This window comes from Falco punctatus (genome assembly GCF_963210335.1).
Source record: "Falco punctatus genome assembly, chromosome: 4".
NCBI lineage: Eukaryota > Metazoa > Chordata > Aves > Falconiformes > Falconidae > Falco > Falco punctatus.
In genome coordinates this window covers 69,627,255-69,650,217 of record NC_137583.1, presented here as the reverse complement: position 1 = coordinate 69,650,217, position 22,963 = coordinate 69,627,255, and the positions used below count along the sequence as shown (strand labels likewise).

General features: G+C 36.3%; 1 protein-coding gene across 4 annotated transcripts in view; it reads right to left on the bottom strand.

Moving 5' to 3' along the window:
• Positions 1–22,963, bottom strand: part of PRTFDC1 (phosphoribosyl transferase domain containing 1) — a 48,063-nt gene that overhangs the window by 21,569 nt on the left and 3,531 nt on the right. For all 4 annotated transcript variants that reach the window (XM_080384656.1, XM_080384655.1, XM_080384657.1 and 1 more), the window contains exons 2-3: positions 22,135–22,241; positions 18,988–19,171 (exon numbers count right to left, since the gene is read on the bottom strand). In XM_080384656.1, coding sequence (XP_080240782.1) covers positions 18,988–19,171; positions 22,135–22,241 — 291 coding nt within the window. The remainder of the gene's footprint in view (positions 1–18,987; positions 19,172–22,134; positions 22,242–22,963) is intronic.

Sequence of the window (22,963 nt, the reverse complement as noted above, 5' to 3'; positions counted from 1 at the left end):
CTGATTTCCTCAAAAGATAATTTTAAAACTAAATAAAAAGTAGAGATAAAGAAGATTTTAAGTTCAGGCTTAAAATGAAAAGCCTTTTGTTGTACAGCAAGACAGGTCACTTCAAAAATCAGGGACATATTCAGGTCAAGAGTATTATAAGACTATGAAAAGCAGACAGTTTCTAGTATTTACCATGGCATGTGTAACCAAGGCACTGACAAAATATTTTTTCATTTCCAAATGAGAAAGTCTGGAATTTCATTAACAACCAACACACAAGAATTACTGAAGGGGCAGTTTGTCCTTAGTTGCCAGTGAAAAAGACAGGGTAAAAAAAAAGGTGAGGTGCAATGATTAATGAATTTATTTATTTTTAACTAAAGAAAAAATCTTTTCCAGCAGTTTTCACAGCAGCACTGTTTCCTTTGCATTTGGTATTTCTGGCTCCAGCTGAAAGGAAGATGCTGAAATAGCATCTTCATTGTTGGCAAGCAGTTAAGCAAACACAAAAGCCACTGAGTGCTGCGGGATCACAGCATCTGTCAATCTGCATATTCATACATTGGCTGTTTTGACACAACTGCACACAATTATGAAAATCCTTGTGTTCTGACTGGGGAACGATCACTGTCAGAGGACAGGGCTGAGTATTCACTGTGTCTAAAAACCATGTAGAAAAATCCAGCTCAGAGCCCTCCAGCCAAGGTGCTTTCAAGAAATACAAAGAAATTACTTGCATCACACAGTAGAGCAACTCCCTTGCAAAAAAAAATTCCATATCACTGATTTTAATGCCATTATAACTATCTCTACACTCATCAATTAACTCATATTGTAAAATACATACCTGCCAAATGGCAGGACTCAACACCACGATGTCACATTACCATAATCATAATGTTCATTTAGATAACATGCACACTATGGTTGCCATAGGAACCTCTCAATGCTTTTTCCTGAGTTCTCAGTTTATCATCTCAAAATAACACTGCACTAAATGTTAAGTGTAAAGTACAATAAATGTCAGGAAAGAAATAAAATCTGTTTCATTCAGTACCAATTACTGTCAATTCAGAACTGTTTGTTTAATTTTCATGGTCTCAAGTCATTCAGGACTTTTTTTTCCGTTTGGGAGTTGTTCCATACCTTGACAAAACTGGTATGATTGAGTCTCTAGGACTTTTATAAATGCAGAGACATGAATTAAAGGTTCACTTTCCATCACCCAAAGTTCCTCAATACTTGCTTCCTAGCACCCCTAAACCCTATCAATATAATTTTTCCTGTTAAACGCTTGACACTAAACATAATGTCCCAGATCGAGACATATCAAAATCACGTTTTTGGTTAATGCAGCACAAAATTTACTGCAGCTGTTTCTAACAAGACATGACACACTGTGTTGCACGCCTACACCTCATCCCAAGCTATATTTAATATTGCATTTCTGATTTTTTTCTGTTTAATAAATCAGCATTTTCCAGAATAAATCTCAGTTTCTTTGGTTTTACTTGCTGTGTTGTGCTTTTTCACCTGTTCATCTTCGGTTTGTAATTTTATTTCTTTCATACCTTGTCAATATACATCTTCGGATCCTATGAATACTTGATGAATGAAAGCAAGAATGTTACTATTTCCACCTCCGTTTTTCACAGCATGCAAGGTAAAACTGACTTTCTATGTTCAATGGATGTATAGATATTTAAATTCCATCTATACTAAGTCATGTCTTTTGAACTGGGTGGGGCACAAAATTATTACATCTCTTTTACATCTCCTGAGATCAACACTTGGACATAGTTCAAGTTACAAGTGAAATGAGTTGGGTGGTCTCAGGAAAATTTATTATAAACAGCATTGCTCATCTGAAAATTGCACCAAACTGTGAACATCTGTTACTATTCCAAAGAAACAGAATCTGGAGTGCATTAATACTGGGCTCAGTGAAACAAAAATTCTTTAATCATGGCAAAAAAGTAGCTTTAACATAACAGTTTAAATGCATAACTAAATCACAGAAAATGGACACCAGGTCATTATCACACATCTAGTTACTATAGTCTGCAGAGTTCATATGGTATTTCTTTGAAAAAAACACGATTACCTTTTTTCTCTCAAAATTCACAGGGGAAACTCTTAACAAACAAGGATGTGACCAACGAGGCCTGTTCTAGTTTGCTTTCTGCCACCTGGGTGATACAAAAGATCTGCCAACCTGAGGATTTCTATGAGGACAGCTCCCTTACTTCACACCATCATCCCGCCTCCTACAACTGTGTTTTCCAGGAAGGTTTTGACCAAAAAGAAGTGATTGACAGATGAACACTTTCAGTTGTCCCTTGGAATCTCAAGCCATTGAATACAGAGTCAGAGAATCATAGAATAGGTTGGGTTGGAAGGAATCTGAAAGATCATCTAGTTCCAACCCCCCGCCATGGCAGGGACACCTTCCACTAGACCAGGTTGCTCAAAGCCCCATCCAGCCTGGCCTTGGATGCTTCCAGGGACGGGGCATCCACAGCTTCTCTGGGCAACCTCTTTCAGGGTCTCACCTCCCTCACAGTGAAGAATTTCTTCCTAATATCTAATCTACATCTACCCTCTTTCAGTTTAAAGCCATTCCCCCTTGTCCTGTCACTACATGCCCCTGTAAAAAGTCCCTCTCCAGCTTTCTTGCAGGCCCCTTTAGGTACTGGAAGGCTGCTATAAGGTCTCCCCAGAGCCTTCTCTTCTCCAGACTGAACAACCCCAAATCTCCCAGCCTGTCTTCACGTGAGAGGTGCTCCAGCCCCCTGATCATCTTTGTGGCCCTCCTCTGGACTTGTTCCAACAGGTCCATGTCCTTCTTATGTTGGGGGGCCCAGAGCTGAATGCAGTACTCCAGGTAGGGTCTCATGAGAGTGGATGAGAGGGGGAGAATCACCTCCCTTGACCTGCTGATCATGCTTCATTTGGTACAGCTCAGGATATGGTTGGCCTTCTGGCTGCAAGCACAGATTTCTTGGCCCATGTTGAACTTCTCATCAACCACAGAGCACAGAGCTTCTTGTCAATATAAAGCATCTCTAAGGCTTCCCTTGCCCTTTCCTAAAGCTCAGTGAAATGGCTAGGACAGAATTATTGCCTGTAAGGTTTCTGACTTATGCCCACAACTGGCAGAGTCTGAAAAGCATGAGTCAAGCACTGCTTTACCAATAGGTTTGGTGTGACATGTCCACTAAAGCAGAGCAGAGTTCAGTCTCCACATTCACTTTGGCCTTATCTTTTTATTTTCTTTTAAGATTGTCATTAACAGCATGTGAGCTATTCTGCTTAGGTTCTCGTAGGGTGACCCATGATCTTGAAATGTCTTCATTAAAGACAGGATTACTCTGTTCCTAATTCAGGTATCTGAAAGTTTAGACATCTAAATCTATACATCCTGGGCTCCCTTCATAATCAATTGAGAAAACAAGATAGATCATACAAATCATCTGTTTCACCACATCAGAAATCTACAGCAAGTAACTTACACCTAGACTTCTAACTGTGAGAAATCTGAAGTTAGGTGAGATGACTCCCAGCTTTAGAAATTAGATAAATATTTTCTTCCTAAAAGCCTCACTGAGCACTCAGAAAGAGATTACTTTCAGTCACATTTACCACAGGCGTGTAAGAAGCAATGATCTTGACTATTTTCCATTAGTAACGTCCTGAACTATCCGCGCAGGCTCTGTCTCACACAAACATTTAACACAATTCTCCTTGGTACCACTCCAGGATAATTAGCTTGCACATTTACTCAAAGGTTTAATTTTAATCCAGGTGAAATATATTTAAGAAGAGATTTCAAAAGATACAAGCCATCTAATATGTCTTCCCACTTACATAATGAAAAAAATATTGGCAACAAGTTTTTGTGGATTTTTTTTTATAAAGACATTACACTGGATGATTAATAGGGCTCTACACTCTAAATATCTTGGAGCAGAAATATAAATTTACCTGTAGGGTTTACCCACTGAATAATGAAAACAATTGGATTTCATGTGTGTGAAGTTCATCATGATCAAGAATAAAGTCTCAACGAACCTCAACAAAACCATAACTTGCATTTGATACTGGAGGAAGGATAGCAGCTGGGATAGGCTACACTAACAGTAACTTTGAAGGTGATCTGGACAGCTACATTTTGAAAGGCACTGAAGGAACAAGGTGGATGGCATTAAAGCCAAAGGGGAGAAGACATTTTCCAAGTTAATGAATTATGAGAATTTGAACAAAATTTTTGCTAGCTCATACAGTAAAGAAAATCTGAGACTCTGAAACACCACATGGACGCAACTGACTTATGAAATGGATATGTGTTTTCAGAGACGTGGCTACAATACACTGCTGCAACAGAAATTGAAAATGACAGAAAACCCAAGCAGAACTATATACTCTGGCATACAAATTAACACATATTACAGATATTTTTTCAGTTAAGAAAAACCATGATGCTCAGATGAAAACAGAGCAAATATGAAAATAAATTACTTTTCAGTTAATATCTTCAAAAAATGAAACTGCAGAAGCAATGTCTCTCACATAGCTTTGAAACAGAAAATTATTACTTCTATGTGACTTAGCTGCAGCAAATTGATTCATAACATAACCAAGATTGCCGTACTTAAAAAATAGTATTGCAGAAATTAATTGCAGGTGTTGGCAGAATTTAGATAGATGTATCTGCAGTTATAAAGACTTCTTCTTTGAAATTATATACTGTTCAATAATTATGATACCTTTTGCTACATGACCATTCTCTACCATCTCCATCATGAACATAATAATTAAAGTGAAAATTTTGATGTGCCAGTTTGGATGCTGACACCCTAGTGTGAAGCTTCATTGTTTTGCAGCCTACCTTCTGAGAAGTACTTCAATATATGAATATGCTGGTCAAGGAAGTGTCAGTATGGCATCTACATCATCTGTTAACCTATTCTGACTACTAGGTAAAGTCAAACCAATATATAAAGTATAGGCTATGAAATTATCCTCAGTAGATCAGCAGCAGTAAGAACATTGGTGGAGTGGTAACACATCAAAATGCTGTACTTACAAGCAACATACACTTGAACCGATACCATTTTGGGTTTCTTTTGGGTTTCTTTTCTAGAGAACAGCTAAGAATAAAGGACCTCAAGGGTGTAGGTCAGAACACAGACTGTCATGGTTCTCATGGCAGGCAACTAGAAGTACAGCCCAAGCTTAAGCAGCAACACTCAGAGGACAACTAGTAAGTACTGTTAAGCTGGAGACGTGCAAATGAGTGGAATGATACAGATCGCTTCCCAGTAAAGACTGGAAAGCATGCCTTCCCTTTCCCAGAATCAAATGTACACCAAAGGGAAGACTGCAACCTCCAGGGCACACCCACATTCAAAATAATCAAGTGCCAGGTCACTGATATATTTGTAAGAGGTGCTTTGAATACCTTGCAAAGCAAGCCAACAGTGCTGAACCAACTGGATATCAAATACAGTAAACTGGCGAACATCCACATCACATACCCTGCAGGGACAGTAAAGGTACATTTGCACTGAAGCACTGACGGGTTTGTGTATCTGTTAGCTTTAAAGCTGCCTTCCTGAGCTGCTTGGTAACCACACCACTGACCATACTGCAACCATTGCTATTGCCAGGATAACCTGTGATAATGAACTTTAAACTGGTGTAGGTATATCTATCAAAGATCTACAATATAATTTGAAGGTTTCACTTATTTTTTATTCTTTTTCTTCCTTGTTCTTTACTAAAAGCTCCATCTTGCAGGTTTGGAAGTGCCTCAAATTCAGGCTAGCCTATCCAGTTCCAGGGAAAGCCAGAGCTCTGCAATGAGGAAGTTGGCTTTGGACAGAGAAAGACAAACAACAAACTTACTGACAGCAAGGTACTCCTTATCATCTGACCTGTGGTAACACCTGTGTATGTTTCTTCCCTGCTGTAAAAGCAAGGCAGAACACTCCGCTTAAGCAACTCTCAAAGCAACAGGCAGTTATTAAACTTAGTAATACAATCATCTGTTCATACATTCAGTAATTTATTGTGTACCAGGACTCCTGTATGCCTTCTCTGTATTTAATCCAAAGAAGGTAAGGTATCTTGAAATAGATACTAGAAAATTCATTCCCTCTAAGAACTGCTTCCATGGAGATTCTCTGGTATCTAATAAAGTATAAACTGCCATTGAAGCTTTTCTTTTCCCAGTCAAGGGATTTGGAATTGATCTCTCTTGGGTGTATTCTCAGACATCAACAAAGGTGAACTCTCAACCAATGTTAATGCAGTTAACACAGGTTAATACAGATTATACCTGCAACTAAGAACCTATTTGCTAAGGGCAAATATTAAAAACTGTAAATTCTTTACACTCCTTTTGCTGGAAGCATGTGCTCAACACTGTACTTCCACATATTACTAAGTTCTGTAGATATACAGAATAAAGATATCTCAAATATTTTCAAATAAAAAAACATGACTGCACACATGATCTACCCCTGTAGTTTTACTGTGGGTAGCTTTCCTTAAAATCTCTAAACAGAGATAGGATTTCAGCTTTATTGGCATGAACATGAAGTAACTCTACAGGAAAAGGGCCAAACTGTTGTAAATTGCAGCAGAATTCAGAACAGCTGACTTCGCTAATAAGGCTTATAGACAATAAATTATTTCATATTTTCCTTTCTGGATTAGCAATTGAGTTTTACATATTTTCTAGGTATTGGTTTGATGAGTTATTCTGTTTAAGGATGAGGCAGTAAGATTGCAGCACCACACATAACCATATGGCACAAACATCACCTGTATACTTAAAAGATCAGCAAGAACTGAAATCAAGAACATGCAATACCAAATGTTTTGAATCATATATAAATCTGAAACACAATATATCCTAAAAAATTAGGTCAGTTTTTAGAGAGTATAGTCTGAAGTTTCTTTGTACTGTAACTTCTTTTTATTCTGTAAAATAATATTTAAAACATAGAAATAAAATCTGCATATGTTCCAGGACGAGAAAAGGCACTAGCAATTTCATAGGGCTGTTCAGTTGTGTGAGGTGAGGTTCAGACCACATACTCTCTAGAGATGGGAGGCAAATAAAATGTAAAACTTACAGCAAAAGAACAATTTAGGAAGCATATTTTCCAGAACTGCTGTAATCCTATTCAGCTATTCATTTTGGATTGCCAGGACACATTACTAAGGGTGTCCACTTTTTTTGATAATCATGTATAATAATGTGATAAAATTCCAAGCCCGCACTCTTGGAATAGATGGGCTTCTTTCCTTCCTCAGCTCTCAGAAGATCACCATAAGCTAAAGTGTATAGGGAAAATCTTCCTCCTGTTCAAAATCATCAAGCATGCTATGACCAACTATACTGGACTCAGCTAGGAAAAGGTCAGTTTGGGTTCAAGTCCATGTTAACTGGAGTATCTGTCTTTTAACCAATTACTGTTTAGCATTAAATGCATAAACACCACAACAGCAGAACCAGATGTCACGTTTCCCAGCGTTAACATTCTCACAGGGTATCAGCATGCCAGTTGGGACACTACTAGATCCATATGCACCATCTTACCTTCTTTTTTAAATTGTGTTGTAAAGTAATGTACAAAAGTAAATGAACACTATGAAAAATTATAAAGTGAATTTGTAGCTCCGTACTAAAAACCCTGTCCCTTGGGGGGTTCTGCAAGCACAAGCGAAAACAGCTTTCTCTAGACTAAGCACGAAGTACTGACCTTCTGACCCTGACTATCAGCAGTGCCTAGGATTTGGTGATGAAAGGAAGGTAGGAGAAGAATCTCCAAATTTGTCAAATAGTCACAGGCTGAGAAAACAGATATATAGGTGTAAGCAAATTCACAAAAGATGAGACTGATAAAACCATCAAATGCTTAGTGTCTCCCAGCAATGTGAAGTCTACTGTATCCCTGACTCTCACAACTCAGTAGTGCTCTCTTTCACACCACCATGTTTAGTCCCTTGGCTAATGACAACTTGGAAACTTTCCACAACACACATATCCTTTGTGAGTTTTCTTGCAAGGTTATTTTATAGTATCCCTTCTCTATTTAAATATTCTAACTTCTATCAAATGAGAAGGGAAAAGAATTTTGTATTTGTCATACAGGTAAGTACTGCAGTAATAGAGTACTTCTTGTTATTGCTATATTCCTTTAAAGAAACCTTTTTGTTTTATGCCTTACAGCACCCCTGGGGTGTGGCACTGCATGAACATTGCTCATGCTATGATCTGTCTTAAGAAACAGCATTTAAGAGATGCCAGTAAAAGAGAATCATAGAATTCCTTGGGAAAATTAGAACCCTCCAGCTTCTTTTGATTAATTTTGCCCAATTTCAGATCTCCATATAAACCCCCACAAACTAAATGGTATTATTAGCATTCAAATAAGTAATCAAGGTGATATTCTTCCAATGCATAAACATGTCATGGTACTTTCAAACTTGTCAGATCTTATTTGTACAACAGGATTAGCAACCATTATGTTCTGGACCTTTCTTATACGTAAGAGCCTATCTCCCTGGCACTGTAAAAATCTGTGAGGCAGGCTGAAAATACAGACTACGGTTTCTCCTAATGATGACATGTAGTATTGCTGCAAATGTCATAATTTAGTAGTTGTTTGCTGTATTTTGGCAGAATATGAAAGAAAACATTTCACTAAGATTAAACTTCAATTTTTTAGGCTTCGTAACAAACCACTGCTTTACAACAAATGCTGTATCCAGGGGAACTTCAGAATCTCATTCTTTGAAAAGACAACCTCTTGAATGCTTTTAATGAAATCCCTTGATGATCTGAATCTGTTCTAAAACTGACCAACTTTAAAAACATCCCTGGTCTCAAATGTTAAAGATGTTCCAGAAACCTGGATTGCTTAAAAATACCAAAGAATTAAGCTCACCACAAAAAAATATTTAAAAACTTCAGAAAAAAGAACTTCAGATCTAAAACTCCATTTGTACATAGTAGCTGTATCCCCTGTAACATACTGTAATCTAAAACTTTTATTGCAAATTGGAAAACATTTTTCAAAAGAAAACATTACAGCTTGTTAGAAAAATGTGACCCTTGGGGAGACAAATTTCTCCAGAGAGATTAGAAAATACCTCTTGTGGAGTTTGCATTAGATCGGAAGTCCAGAAGAACAAGAGTACCAACCGACAATACAGGAAAACTGTAGATTTTTTTTTGGTTAGTAAAAAGAATTCCACAGCTGAAAATCACAGATTAGTATAAGGGAAGATAATACCTAAGCAGGAAACAATAGATAAAAATGAAAAGTATCTTGAGAAGGCAATTAGTTACTTGCTTTAATAAGCCCCATAAATGTCTTAAAACAATATTTTTATATTGCTGGAAAGCTATAGCACAGCTCAGTACCACTCTTCCTTCGCTGCCACATCTGTTCTTGTTCTGTCCCCATGGCAATCAGGCCGCTTCCTACACAGTTCTCCCTCCACCGAGCTGTTTGGTTCCCCCAAATCTTTCATATGTGAGTCACTGAAACACTTACTCATACTTTAAAAAAATCACTAAGAATTCAGATGGTGCTAACATATTTAAGTGGTGTGTAGGTGTGTTATCTGATGCATACAGTTACAGAGATCATCCCTCTATGACTAAGTTTTACATTACAGATAAACTTGATAAACTGACTATATGCTAGACTTATTACGACCTTTCCTGAACTATGCCCACAAATTAACACCTACTTGTATTATTAGTAACACTCCAAGCCCCTAAGCAGTGTCCAACAGGAAAACACTGTAAGTTTTAATTAAATAACTTAAACCAGAAACACTTCCTCCTTATACTCAAGACAGCCTTGAGCAAGTGATGAACTTAAGCTCTCAAATCTCACAACTCTGCCGTCAGAGTTCAGTGGAAGCTGTAGATACCTAGAAAGGAGAGCATCTGCCTTCAGACCTGAGAAGTTTCATGACACTGAATTTTCAGGTCACATTTTATTACACATAGTACAGCCTTCTTCAGTTTGCCTTAGAACACTATGAAAAGTAGGTTGGTTCACAAAAATAATTACAGTTGAAATACCCATGCTCCCTCTGATACCTCTGAGGAGCACCCCTCAGATAAAGAAGAGGGGAGTCTGAGGCTTGCACACCAAGCGTGTGCAAATGAGGGTCCCTTGATTATGGGCAGACATCTTTTTCAAGCAATAGCTGTGCTGACTACAGAAGTTACTGCCCACAAGCTGTCCCCAGCTGTTTGTAACTCTCCCTCTGGCAAAGGGCTACTGGCAGGCTAAGCGGCACGTGCACATCTGGGTCAGTAAAAATGAATCCAGCAAGCTGAAGTAGTTCCAATAGAAAGTCTCCTGTAACTGGTCTCATCTGGGCTGAGACAGGTTAGAAGTGCTCAGGAGCAGCTGAGCTGGCAAGTGTGACTGGCAGGAGGGCACTGCAGTTGCTGAGAAATTAACTGGAAACTTGTCATTGTTCCAGCCAGAGCAGATGCAATCAGAAAAGAGACCCATTTCCAGTGTTTTAGTTTTCACACCAAACCACTGTCTGTACCTGATATAAAGATGAATCTGGCAGGAGAGTTTATTCTCAAAGTTGCCTGACTCATGCTGTTACTCTAATAAACCACCAGCCACAATTTAACCAAGAAACTGCCATCCTTCTCATAACATTTTTGTAAATTGCTTAAAAAAATTCATCAGCTAGTTGCAAGAATAAGCTTTTGGGACAACTTCTGCTACTAACACATTTTCAGCTATTTGTCTGAAAAGCTTTAGTGTCTCTGAGGCTGACATTTTGTGGTAAGACACTACTGCACGTAGAAGTGGATTTTGTTTCTTTTATGAAAACTATTCTATTTTAAAGCAAGTCTTAACATTTGGAAAAATGAACATTTGGACACAATTAGGACTGTGAATTGTAGCATCTCCAAACTTTCTATCCACACAAAATATGATCAGTTTCCACTGTTCTTCAACTTCTTAACCATCTCAGGTCTTACTAAGTTTCAGGAAATAACTGAACCATCAGCGATACAGAGAGAGCAATACAGAGAGCGCATCAGTGCCTGTCTAAGACTTGGGAGTACCTTTGGCTTGGAACTATAAAGGACCTTTTACTCACTCATTTTAGCAAGTTTGAGCATTTCACAGAGCTTTCACTCAAAAAGATACTACTACTTTAGGATGCAAATGCCATTTTATCCATTCATAGACATGGAAAAGTAGACCAAGATAAAAATCTGGCAATTCTAGGAGTATATTTGTAATCCCAAATCTCTCATCTTTAGCTTGTCCATAAGACATCTATTTGGCAGCACCATCTACAATCACTAAAACACATTTATCAGAACAGCAACAACTTTAAGGTCCATATTCTTGACACTGGTAGCTTTTGTGGACTAAATTAATGTCATATTTTCATTGCCCATTAGCTTCTAAAAGTATATCATGCTGCAAAATTCTCTGTACAGGTGTTCACTGTCTACAGTGCTAACTGCAAGGCATGCATCTGAAAAAGGCAAAATTAGTATATTTTAGTTTTTGAATGTCTGGTGTAGGCACAACTTCTCTCTAAATTAAATAAACCACATTTTGTCTACACTGAAGATATTTATTTGCATGTCAAATTGCTAATTTGCAGATAATCTGGAGTTCAATCCTGTGAAATTAATGCAGAATTTGGCTTTGAAGTTGATAGGAATTCATTCTACCAGGAAGGCTCCAAGTTGTAATTCTTCTATGGCTACTCAGCATCAAGAAAATGACATGGTCATCATCTAAACTGTATGCATGAAGCAAAATAAACCCGCCCAAGACAAAACCTGTAAGTACAAAAGCTAATGTGGATTCTCTTTCATCTCAGGACGTGCACTTTTCTCAGGAGATCCTAAGTTGTGCTTTCATGACACACAGGCATGGAGGTAAACAATCATTCTAACACTGGTGTAGAGTCTGCGTACAGATATGAATCATTAAATGCAAGCAATATACTTAGTTGTTTCTTTTGTGGTGTTAAATGAATAAAAACATTATGAAGCTACTTGCTTTTTAGGGTCAGGATTATAACATAGTGTTTTCAGATGTAAAGTTCATTCTGATCTTAAAAAAACAAGTTCCATACAGTAAAATTACACTGAATAAGAACAGGTTATCATGCAAAGCAGGAATGTACATTTTACACTGTTCTCTACTCTGATTATAGTCTGATGCCTCGTGTTGTTGGGTTTTTTAAGATATAAGTATTTAGTAATGGTGTATGAAAAGTAAAGCTACACAGCAGAAAAATAAATTATTTTAGAACATTTACCAACTGTCTTTAAACTTACTCATTATAAAATTCCTCTGTTTCCTTACTCTCATAGTAGAAAGATTTAGCAAAACTATCTACTGAGATGGCTTCATATAGCAAAAACATTCAGATTTCTACTAAACAATACTTATTTTGTTGCCTATTTTCAGAATTTTGCAGCACTGATGGTCCTGTTTATGCCAAGATTAATAACCAACATTTGTAAATATATTTTCAAACAACCGGAGGCTGAAGAGGAAACAGATCATATAAATGGATTTGTTTGTGAACAGACTTCAATGCAACCCTTGCGCGTGGATTACAATTCAGAGGTCACTTTTTTACTAGTTATGTTCTGGAAACCATAAATAATGTATTCATTTTAAAGAATCATATGAAATGGCCCAATCCACATAATACTCTGTAAGTTTCCTCCAAGTGACTAGCACACAATACTCCTTTGAAGTTCATTCATATTTTTCAGGATGATTTTCAGCAATGTCTTCTTGACATCCGAAGAAAACAATGCACTTCTAGAATCTGCAATTCAGATACTATATGGAAAACAGACCAGTATTCTGTAACAATCTGTGCTCAAGATGGAATTAACAACTATGATGTATAATCTGAATATCAACAATTAATTACTATCCTCTTTCAGAAGTGTATTCCACAATTTCATAGAATTATAGAATAGATTAGGTCTTTAAAGGTCATCTAGTCCAAGCCCTCTGCAATGAACAGGAATATCTTCAACTAGATAAGGTTGCTCATTCACCTTCAGTGTTTCGAGGGGCATCTAGAACCTCTCTGTGTAACCTGTTCCAGTGTTTCATCACCCTGATCATGAAAAATTTCTTCCTTATATCTAGTCTGAATCTAGCCTTTTTTAGTTTAAAACTGTTACCTCTTGTTCTATAACAACAGGCCCTACTACAAAGTCTGTCCCCATCTTTCTTATAAGTTCCCTTTAAGTACTGAAAGACCACAATAAGGTCTCCCTGAAGGCTTCTCTTTTCCAGTCTGAACAACCCCAACTCTCTCAGCCTTTCGTCATAGAAGAGGTGTTCCATCCCTCAGATCATTTTTGTGGCCCTCCTCTGGACCCCCTCCAACTGGTCCATGCCTTTCCTGTGCTGAGGACTCTAAAGCTGGATGCAGTACTCTGGGTGGGGTCTCAAAGTTATTCAAAATAACAGGGTTTATTACAACAGCATTATTTCAAAATAACAGAGATTACTGATTTTCTGTCACTTTAGTCCACACAGGAATAACCAAAGAAATCACAAAAGCCTTACGCAAAAGTATCAGTCTCACTCTCAGTTTAGCTCTGCATGAGTTTCAGTGAAAAAAAGTTATGCCATCAAGTTCACTTGTCCTTCCCCAAAACCTGAGGTTTACTATCATTCTTACATTGTAAAATATAGTAATTAAGAGAATTAAATAGATACCTATAGATAAGGATATGGGAATACTAAACGTTTCACAAGAACAGGTAGCAATGCATGTAGAAAGCACACCGGTCTGCCTAATAAAACTATGTGGTGTTTTTCCTCTCTTCCATCAGCCCCTACCATTAGTTTCAACAATGACTTAGCCTGATTCTTTCAATTATTAGCTTTCATCACCTGTCCACTAAAGAAGTCTTAATTCACATGCATTTACTGTCTCTTCTACTGACAGGCTGCTGAGAACTTCTCAAGAAATTCTACAGACTCTGCACACTTCCTCTAAACCTCCACTTAAGTTTTTCCAATTCCATGTCAAAATTGAGCTTTGCTTTAAAGATCACATTTGGCATACCTACCAAACAGGAGTAGGTGATATTATTGCATCTATTAGTAGGGGATTAGACCTGATGAGCCAGAACATCCCCTTCTGTCTCAAGCTCTACTTCAACCTTTACCTTTATCAGCCTGTCCTAAATCATCTCTTCCACGCTGAACAAAAAGATCGGATTATTGTTTGTGAACTCTCTACTCTTCTGCTGTGGTTTTTTACTAATGGTTCTCACGCTACAGTATTTTACTAATGGTTCTCACACTATGTTTTTTTACTAAAACATATCCCACTCAACTCTTTTCTTCATGACATCCACATCCTTCTATTCCTTTGTTCACTCTCACTTTTGGTTCATCCTCAAACATTCAGTCATGTCTAGTCCTATCCATTAATTTGTAAACACCCTAGTAAAACACCCTCCTGGTTCCTCTGTGGTACTTCCTTCTGTAATTTTCCTAATTAATTTCCTATTAATTTCCTAATTAATAATGTCTGGATCCATGTTTCTTACCTCTCTTGCTGGTGTCATACTCTCCTTAGATGACATTCCCAAGCCCAACTTCTTCCTCCATTACTTTACATCCTTGACTTCAACCTACCATATTTCTGAAAATAGTTTTGAATTCTATCAATCTGAAACTCTCACCTCTTTTCAACTTCAGAGCTCTGGTCCCCTGTAGAGAAGCACTCAGGAAAAAAATTAGTATGGTGAAAATTGAATATATTAAATTTTATTCACCCAGTTTTAAACTAAAAAATCTCTGCAGTCAATTCCAATGTTCCTAACATGTTGTATTAAAATCCAGTGTCTTAAAACTTAATATATAAGAAGCTGCCAAATTCTATCAGTTCTTACGTCAGTGTTTCCAGAATACATTTCCCCTAAACTTGGCATTCAGCTTTCCATACCTGCATCATATTTCACGAGGACTATTATAGTGCTTCCTGGTCTACCCACTATACTTATTGCCTCACTATTCTTGAGTTCATTCAAGAAAGTATGTGTTTTCTCTTCTCTGCCTCTTAAAACTCAGAACTGCTACTTCTCACTCAAATTTTCATCACCAGATTTTATTTTCCTCTCCATCTACTTCCTGACTCCTACCCTTAAGTCTACATGATACTTCCATATCTGTTTATTTCTAACTCTCACCTCAGTGCTTTCTTTTAATTTTCCTGCTGTGCTAGAAGCTTATAAAGTCACCATACAGCCTCTAATCAAATCCCCACTTAAATAATCCCCTTATTTTGAGCTCATTTAAATATATAAAATTAAAATGAGAACAAGTATATCTTATCACCTGTAAGTCTAAAAGAAACAAGATTCTCCAAAAGTCTTATTTCTAGGGAGGAAAACTTCATCTTCCAATCATGATTCTTTTCCATTTCACAATTATTTTTAATATAATTGTTACTGATTAGGAAGCCTTAAAAATCTGAGTTAGAAGATTACCAAGTGTTTCTTTGTGAATTTTCTATTTCTCAATTTACAGATACAAAACTTTGTTTACAATTAAGCACACCTCATTTTTTCTTTATTGATCTACACCTGAGCCTGTAAGTTTCTACCCACACATGTAAACTCCTTAACTTCCTCTAATGTACCATTTTAGCATTCTAGTGATAAAAAAACTAAAGAAATGGAAAAATACAGTTCAATTTCTAAAGTAAATAAAAATATGCTTTCAGACAAGGCTGTACCTCCAGTTTCAGTTGCAGGAATTCTGTTAAAGGTCTAAGAACTAATACTGATGTCTGTAGAACATAAACAATGTAACCATATTTATTATTTTTAGGCTATGGTTTCCTTAGTTGGATTCCACTTTGTTGCCTCTAAAAATAATAATCAAATTGTATTTTCCCACATTACCTGTATATATACTAAATTCAGTAATCTTTCAAGATAATGAAACAAGACACCACTTGTAAAACACAGGAAAGTTTCTCATAAAAATGTCCAAGCTTAGGCACATATGTCAATACTTTACAAACCAGATAAAACCATCCTAACCATGGAAGTACAAGCAGCCACTCATTAATATCCAAAGAATCTAAATGTACTTGTATGAATAAGTCTAAAAAAGAATTTACATGCCCAACTTTCAGCTACTTAACAGGAAAGCAGATCTTAACATACTAATTAAGTGTCTAAATTCTGGAAGATGATGACAGGTTTGCAAAACAAAGAGCCATGTAAAGCTGGCCATATTTGCATGGTCATATTTGTTGGTCTTGTCCTTCTCCTGTAATCATGTTTGTATGCCAGACATCATAGTACAACATTTTCCACTGATACTTTGCAGTTAAGATATACTTTCACTGATGCCAAGACCTGACTTTGGGTCAAAATTACAGCCCATTTTTGCTACCCAATTAAACCAAGATATCCTAATTTAAATTACAACCTCTAAAAATTGACTAACCTTTCAGTATTGAAGTTGGAATGACACAATTCAAATCCCATGAGTTTGAGCTGAAATTAGTTGTTGGATTTAAACAGCTGGAGGGGGGGAAGGGAGACATATCTGAAGGAAGTATATTGAGAGCAGCAGGACTCCCTTTAGGAGAGAAACAGAGAACATTAAGTAAAAAGAAGCAGGATAAATAATGTGAGAAGAACAGTGTCTATAAAATGAAAAAGGGATAAAAAGAGAGAGCAGTAATAAGTCTTATAGAATGTGGAACAGAAAAGACAAAGGGAAGCAAAGGAGTGGAACTGGTGATGCTCCAAGACCTTATGTAGAGTCTTACTTCTAAAACTGTAATTATTTGCCTCTGATTAAAGTGTAAAACTGTAAGAGGTATGTTATTACACAACAAACTGATCTGGGGAAAGATCTGGGAGTCTCATATAAGGCTGGGATAGAGTCACTCAAACTAGTAATAGAGAGTTCCTCAAGTGTTCTGACTATGGCTATGTTGACAAGGGTACATGCTCTAAAACCTGCAATTGGACGGGACACAACAATCACTCGAAACACAAAGGACAGCAGGTAGTGGTACTGGTACTTCAGTCAGCATTACATTTATGCATATCTCATTGAATGAATCCACAAATATTAATGTAATTTCAAATTTATAATACAGTGTCATTCAGCTCCTCAAGATCAGGCAGATATGAAGCGCTGTTCCAAGCACTAAATCAAGCACAGCTTCCGGCTCTAACTACATGATACCTATTTGGAAGCACTTGTAAGAAAAAATGGATTTATTTTCTGAAAACTAGATGTAAGCATTAGTTCTAGGGAAGGTGCTACCCTCCTGCTAGAACATGAGGCTAAGATCCAGAATATGCACAGCCATTAAATGCTAGGATCATCTAAGGACTTAGTCTTCATCATTGCACCCTTGCATAACAAAACTCGTGTTGTAGTTTCAGCTTGATAGTCTTCATCATTGCATCCTTGCATAACAAAACTGGTGTTGTAGTTTCAGCTTGATATTACATCCTTTTATTTTATTTCCTAATCAACAATATGAAGATTTCCACACTTTTGTGGTATACATCCCCTGCCACTCATCGGTTATAGCTTAGTATGGCTAATAAGAGTTGACTTGTCACCAAGGAAATAAATTTTAGAACCAGGGTATCTTCATACTGGATAAGAGATTAATACAACAGGAAAAGCATGTGCATTACCTATATGCTAGGTTCAAAATAAAAAACAATTTAAATAATTCCACTATTTGCCAAGCAGTATTATTGAAGTGCTAACATTACTACACCAAAAAAAATGAGTGTAATTTACATGTGCCTTTGAGACAAACTTTGTATTTTATTTTATTAATTAGTTCTGTAATACTGCTAAATAGCTAGAAATTGTATAATATTAGTATTGCGCATGTCCTTCATAGACCTGACTAATTCTTGAAAGAGAAGTCCCAGGACTCCTGACCAAATGGCTACAAAAGGCTCTCATACATTTTTCTTCCATAATGGAAAAAATACAGACGGGATTTGTGAAAGTTATGAAAAGTTTATGGTCACTGGAGCCAGAGCAAAATGCCGACCGACCAACCTGTGTCTGTGGAAAGGACGTAGCTATTGTGAGAACTACTGGACTCAGCAAGCTGCATTTGTGCTCTGAGAAAAACTGTATTATTGTTCCATTTACTTAGTGTACTTCCTCAGACATTTCTAGGACAACTTACTTGTAGAAACATTCCCTCATCATGCAGTGTGCACTACAAGGTGGAATACAAATGTATAGCTTATGCAAATAGAAATTGTAATCACACAGTCTAAAAAAGGCTGGTCATCTCACTATCATTGCCTCACTGAAACGAGTAATTATTGCATAGTTTCCTCTGCAGATAACAGGATTTGGTTTAATGGGTTATTTAATTTTCTTATAAAACACTATCATCATCTTATGGTATATTTTGCCACTATGTAAACTACATGCTATGAAGATGAAAGCATTTCATTTACTTAGCATTAAAAATTCAGAATAAGACATAGACGTATCATCTTGCAGTTCTGCCAAACCATGTGAGAGTGGGGGTGGAAAATGAAGTAACATGAAATTAACTTGACAGAACTGTTGAGGATTTTGAGAACAAACAACATACTGACATTTTACATGATGGAAATTTGAATAATATTCTGTCCGAAAATGAAGACAGACTAAATAAAAAAATACAGCTTGAGGATGCTTCATATCCTCATTCATAACATACATAAAGTATAAAGGGACATGAGCAAATATTTTGAAAGAAAATCTCACAGGATTTTCAAACAAAAATATTTTTCATACTTTTTTTTTCTTATATTTTTCTTATAATTTGGGTGTGTGTGGTATGTGTGTGATAAATTTCCCACATACAGAAGTACACTATTTATTATGAACATACGACCAGAATCTACACAAGTTGTTGACTTACGTGGTAACTTTTCAGTCTAACAAAATCGACTTTCATGGAGATGAACCTTTCTGAATTTCTGCTGAGATTTTTAATGTGCTCCACAAGGTCAGCACAGAACTTGTAGCCACCTTTGAGGACACAGAGAACCACAATATCATTGTCTCCAATGTCTTGCATAATATCTTTGGCCAATCGTTCTGTCCTGGGGCAAAAAAATTAAGGATAAAATAACGTTAGATGCAGATTCTCTATGTTCATGGTGTGCTTTCCATGTGGTTACAAAGAAACTCTATGGTGAGTATACAGCTTGACTAACGGCCTGTTTAAGTATCTTGACTGGGTTTGGATCAAGTTCACAGTAGGCAGATATAGAGTGATGGATGCAAGATGCAAAGCGTGTGAATCAAACTGGTTAACCTTAAATGCATAAATTCCTGTTACAGAAAAGGGAGTAACACATCTCAGGGTATGTTGAATTCATAAGCATTTCAGAGACTTTGGAGCAAAGAATGTAACTTATCCTTCCATTTTACCTCACAGGAAAAATCAACATAAAATATTCCTGTACAATCCCCTAATTTGTTATGTTAGTTACTATGCAAGAACAATAAATTAAGTGAAAGGTAGGCAAGAGAACTGTTAGAAATATTTCATACTGATAGGCTTTGGAAGATGCTACCCCTACAATTTAATAAAAATATACACAAATACTATAAAGAAATATACCATTGATCAAAATTTTATAAAAGGTACACATTATCACTACTTCATACAGCAAAAGAGTGCAAAGAGCTCAGTGACTTGTTCCAAGGTCACACACATGAGAATAATCACGGTTATACTCCAATGGAACCAGAACTGCAGGGTTCCCATATCTGTCTTCTCTACGACAATTCTGCATTTCAACCACAATGTGGCAGATGATTGAAACGTAAATTTCCACCATGCAATAGTACATAAATTTTCAAGATAAAAATAATAAACATGAATGCTTATCTTAAGTAGCTTTGCTTTCTAAAGAACAAGGTAGATGGCATTTCTAGACCTAAAAAAGGGTACCAGGTAATTTCTAGATTTAAAGCAGATATCATCAGAATACTGAACAATGTCATTTCATGTTTTGAAGAAAAACAGCTCAGTGCATTATTTTCTGTAAACACTTATGCTGAAAAGTTCTTTGATTCTAATTCTCTCTGAATTAGATCAGTAGTTTCAATGAGAGTCGATCTCCTGCCAGGATGCAATTTTAAATAAACCTGTAATTTATCTCACCTCTTTCATGATTACATTTGTTGGGGTTTTATTTCCTCTACCCACTGCAATATGAGAATCCATTTGCCACTACATAAATACACTGAACTTTAATGAAATCTACACATGCATGTACCAGAGAAGAATAAGCTCTAAACTGAAGATAATATATTAGTTAATGAGCAAAAGCTTGTGCTTCATTTTCACATCTTTGTACTTGTAATGTTCAAGTAAATTCCACACAGCAGTAATTAATATTTTTTAGATTTGAAAAATAGATTGTATGATGTGATCATCTTGTTTGACCTCAAATACATTATCCCTTTTACTGATGTAAGAATGAAGAAGTAAAAGACTTTCTCTTACTTTTCTGAAGACTAGGAAAATAGTCTTTTATCATATTTTATCACATCTGAGAATAATGGGGAAGACCTCTCATTATGAAGAAACACTTCTCTGGTGATTTTAATTTTTTTTTTATAGTCTTCCTCAGATTGTTTGAGGAGCTGAAATTTCCAAAAATTCCAAAGACCACTTTCTATTTTAAAAGAGTATGAACTCCAGCATAGACAAAAATGTACTAATTTAAATTTCTAAATAAAAGCATACCAGTTTTTTAATCTATGTTTATTGCTACCAAGCGACAAGAATTTTCTTAAGTGCTGAGCATTCTTCCTACATGAAAATTTTGTGTGATCACAATATATTCAGTTCTACATTCTTTTTCCATTAGAAGAGAATCAGCCTTTTCAGTTGAAGTTTAAGGAAAAACAGTGGAGTTCATTCTAGTGGAGTACAAAAACAACACTAGAGTTCAATGCTTACTTCAAACAAATTTATGTTGAATTTTATGAGAACTGAAGTTGTAACATACTTATTTAAAAAAGAAGAATTAAAAGTAAGTTGACTCTAACCAAAAGAGATGAAAAATTCAACACAATGATAACTGAAAATGCAATGAAAGAAAGCTTGTGTTTAAAAAGCAAATACAGGTGTCATAGTGATGGATATTTACAATCTTTCCAGTAGTTCCAACAATTTCAGTACTTGCAACCAGCTGTTTAAATGTGGTAGGTAGAAAGCTGAAGGCTAAAAATATCCCATGAAATTCCATGCAGATATTCCCAATAAATACATTGAAAATTACGATCTCTATTTTGTAGCTTTTTAATAAGAATTTTAACAGCATGTCAAAATAGTAACCGAGCATGAACACGTGAGTTGCGCTACCACAAATACCAAAGCAGCATTGAATGCCTACACTGAGAGCACATGAGAACTACTACAGGGTAAGGAATGAGGGATGATCAAGCTTTCCCACTGCCACCCTCCAAATCTAGCATCTGGACCCAACAGTCCACAACACGCTATTTGGTTGTGCCGAATGGCAGAAGTCAATGGTGTAGCCAGGAACTATTAGGTTAATGGGCATTAATGATTTGTAGTAGGAAGTGTGAAAGTTGCACATAACTGAATGTAGTTTTTTCTCCTTTTTATATCAAACCCACATGACATAGGGCAAGTGGGATATTCAAGTATAACTATATACAAAGTTTTTTACTTGTCTTTTCACTTTCAGTTCAACTCTCCTGTAGTTTACATTCCAATACCAATTTCACTATATGATCACACTCTCCTTTTTGTGGGACCATTATCTCATTCAATGCCCAAATCAGAAATGAGGTGAAAGAAATCAGACAGGCAGTTGCAAAGGCAACTTCAAGTCTAGCATTTCCCAACCTTCAATAATTTTTTTACTTTTCAAATTAAATAAATAAAAATATTTTTATAATTTCTAATATAATATTTTAGGACGAATGTTATACACACACTGTCTGTGGATGACAGGCTTTATAAAAAAGAGTAATACTAGTGACCAAAGAATTTATCTAGTAACATTCAAACTACACATACCTGTCAACAATAATGCCATGAGGTATGAGCACATATTCCAGATCTCCATAGTAGTGCTGAGGATAAGTGAACAAATCCAGACTGTATCCAGGCCAATTGTCTGAAATCTGAATATCAAATAGTAGTGTTAAGAATACTTCATGGTGTTTGACAATACATAACGGATATAAAATCAGTGTTCTAGTACACTCTATTGGCTGAATTAATTATATGACATGCTCTCTTCCAGTTACAACTTACTATTTCACTTTTCATACTAATTACTTTACTTCTCAGTATATCTCAGAAATTAAATGCTACATTTCCCCCCCCCCCCCCCCGAACGTGGGAAATTTCACCTGAAATTACAAACAACTAGATAGAAAGAGTAAATATTTTATAGTAAACTAGTGGCAAGTCTAAGTTTCTTACTACTTTCAAACTCATAATGCAGATGTAGGATTATCAGCTAGAAAAGATTTTCCAATGGGAGACAGACAGTGGGATTAGAAGCCATAAAATTGTACATTAAAATTGTACATTTCTTGTTTAGAGGTATTTTGAAGTTGCACATAAATAAATAATTATTCTACAGATGAAACAGCACATAGGGATAATAAACTATGTGGTTCATGGATAGCATCTGTACAAATCAGTGGAAGACTGTACTTCCTGCCACAGGTGAGGTTCTTAGTTTGGATAAGTTTACAAAATGCTTACATCTCACCTCACTATCAGCTAGCCTGTAAGTTGATACATTTACAGAAAACCTATTTTACAGATTTAATTATGTTAGTTTCATAGTATTAGAATACAACAATTAGGAGATCCCACAGTATATGATGGCATT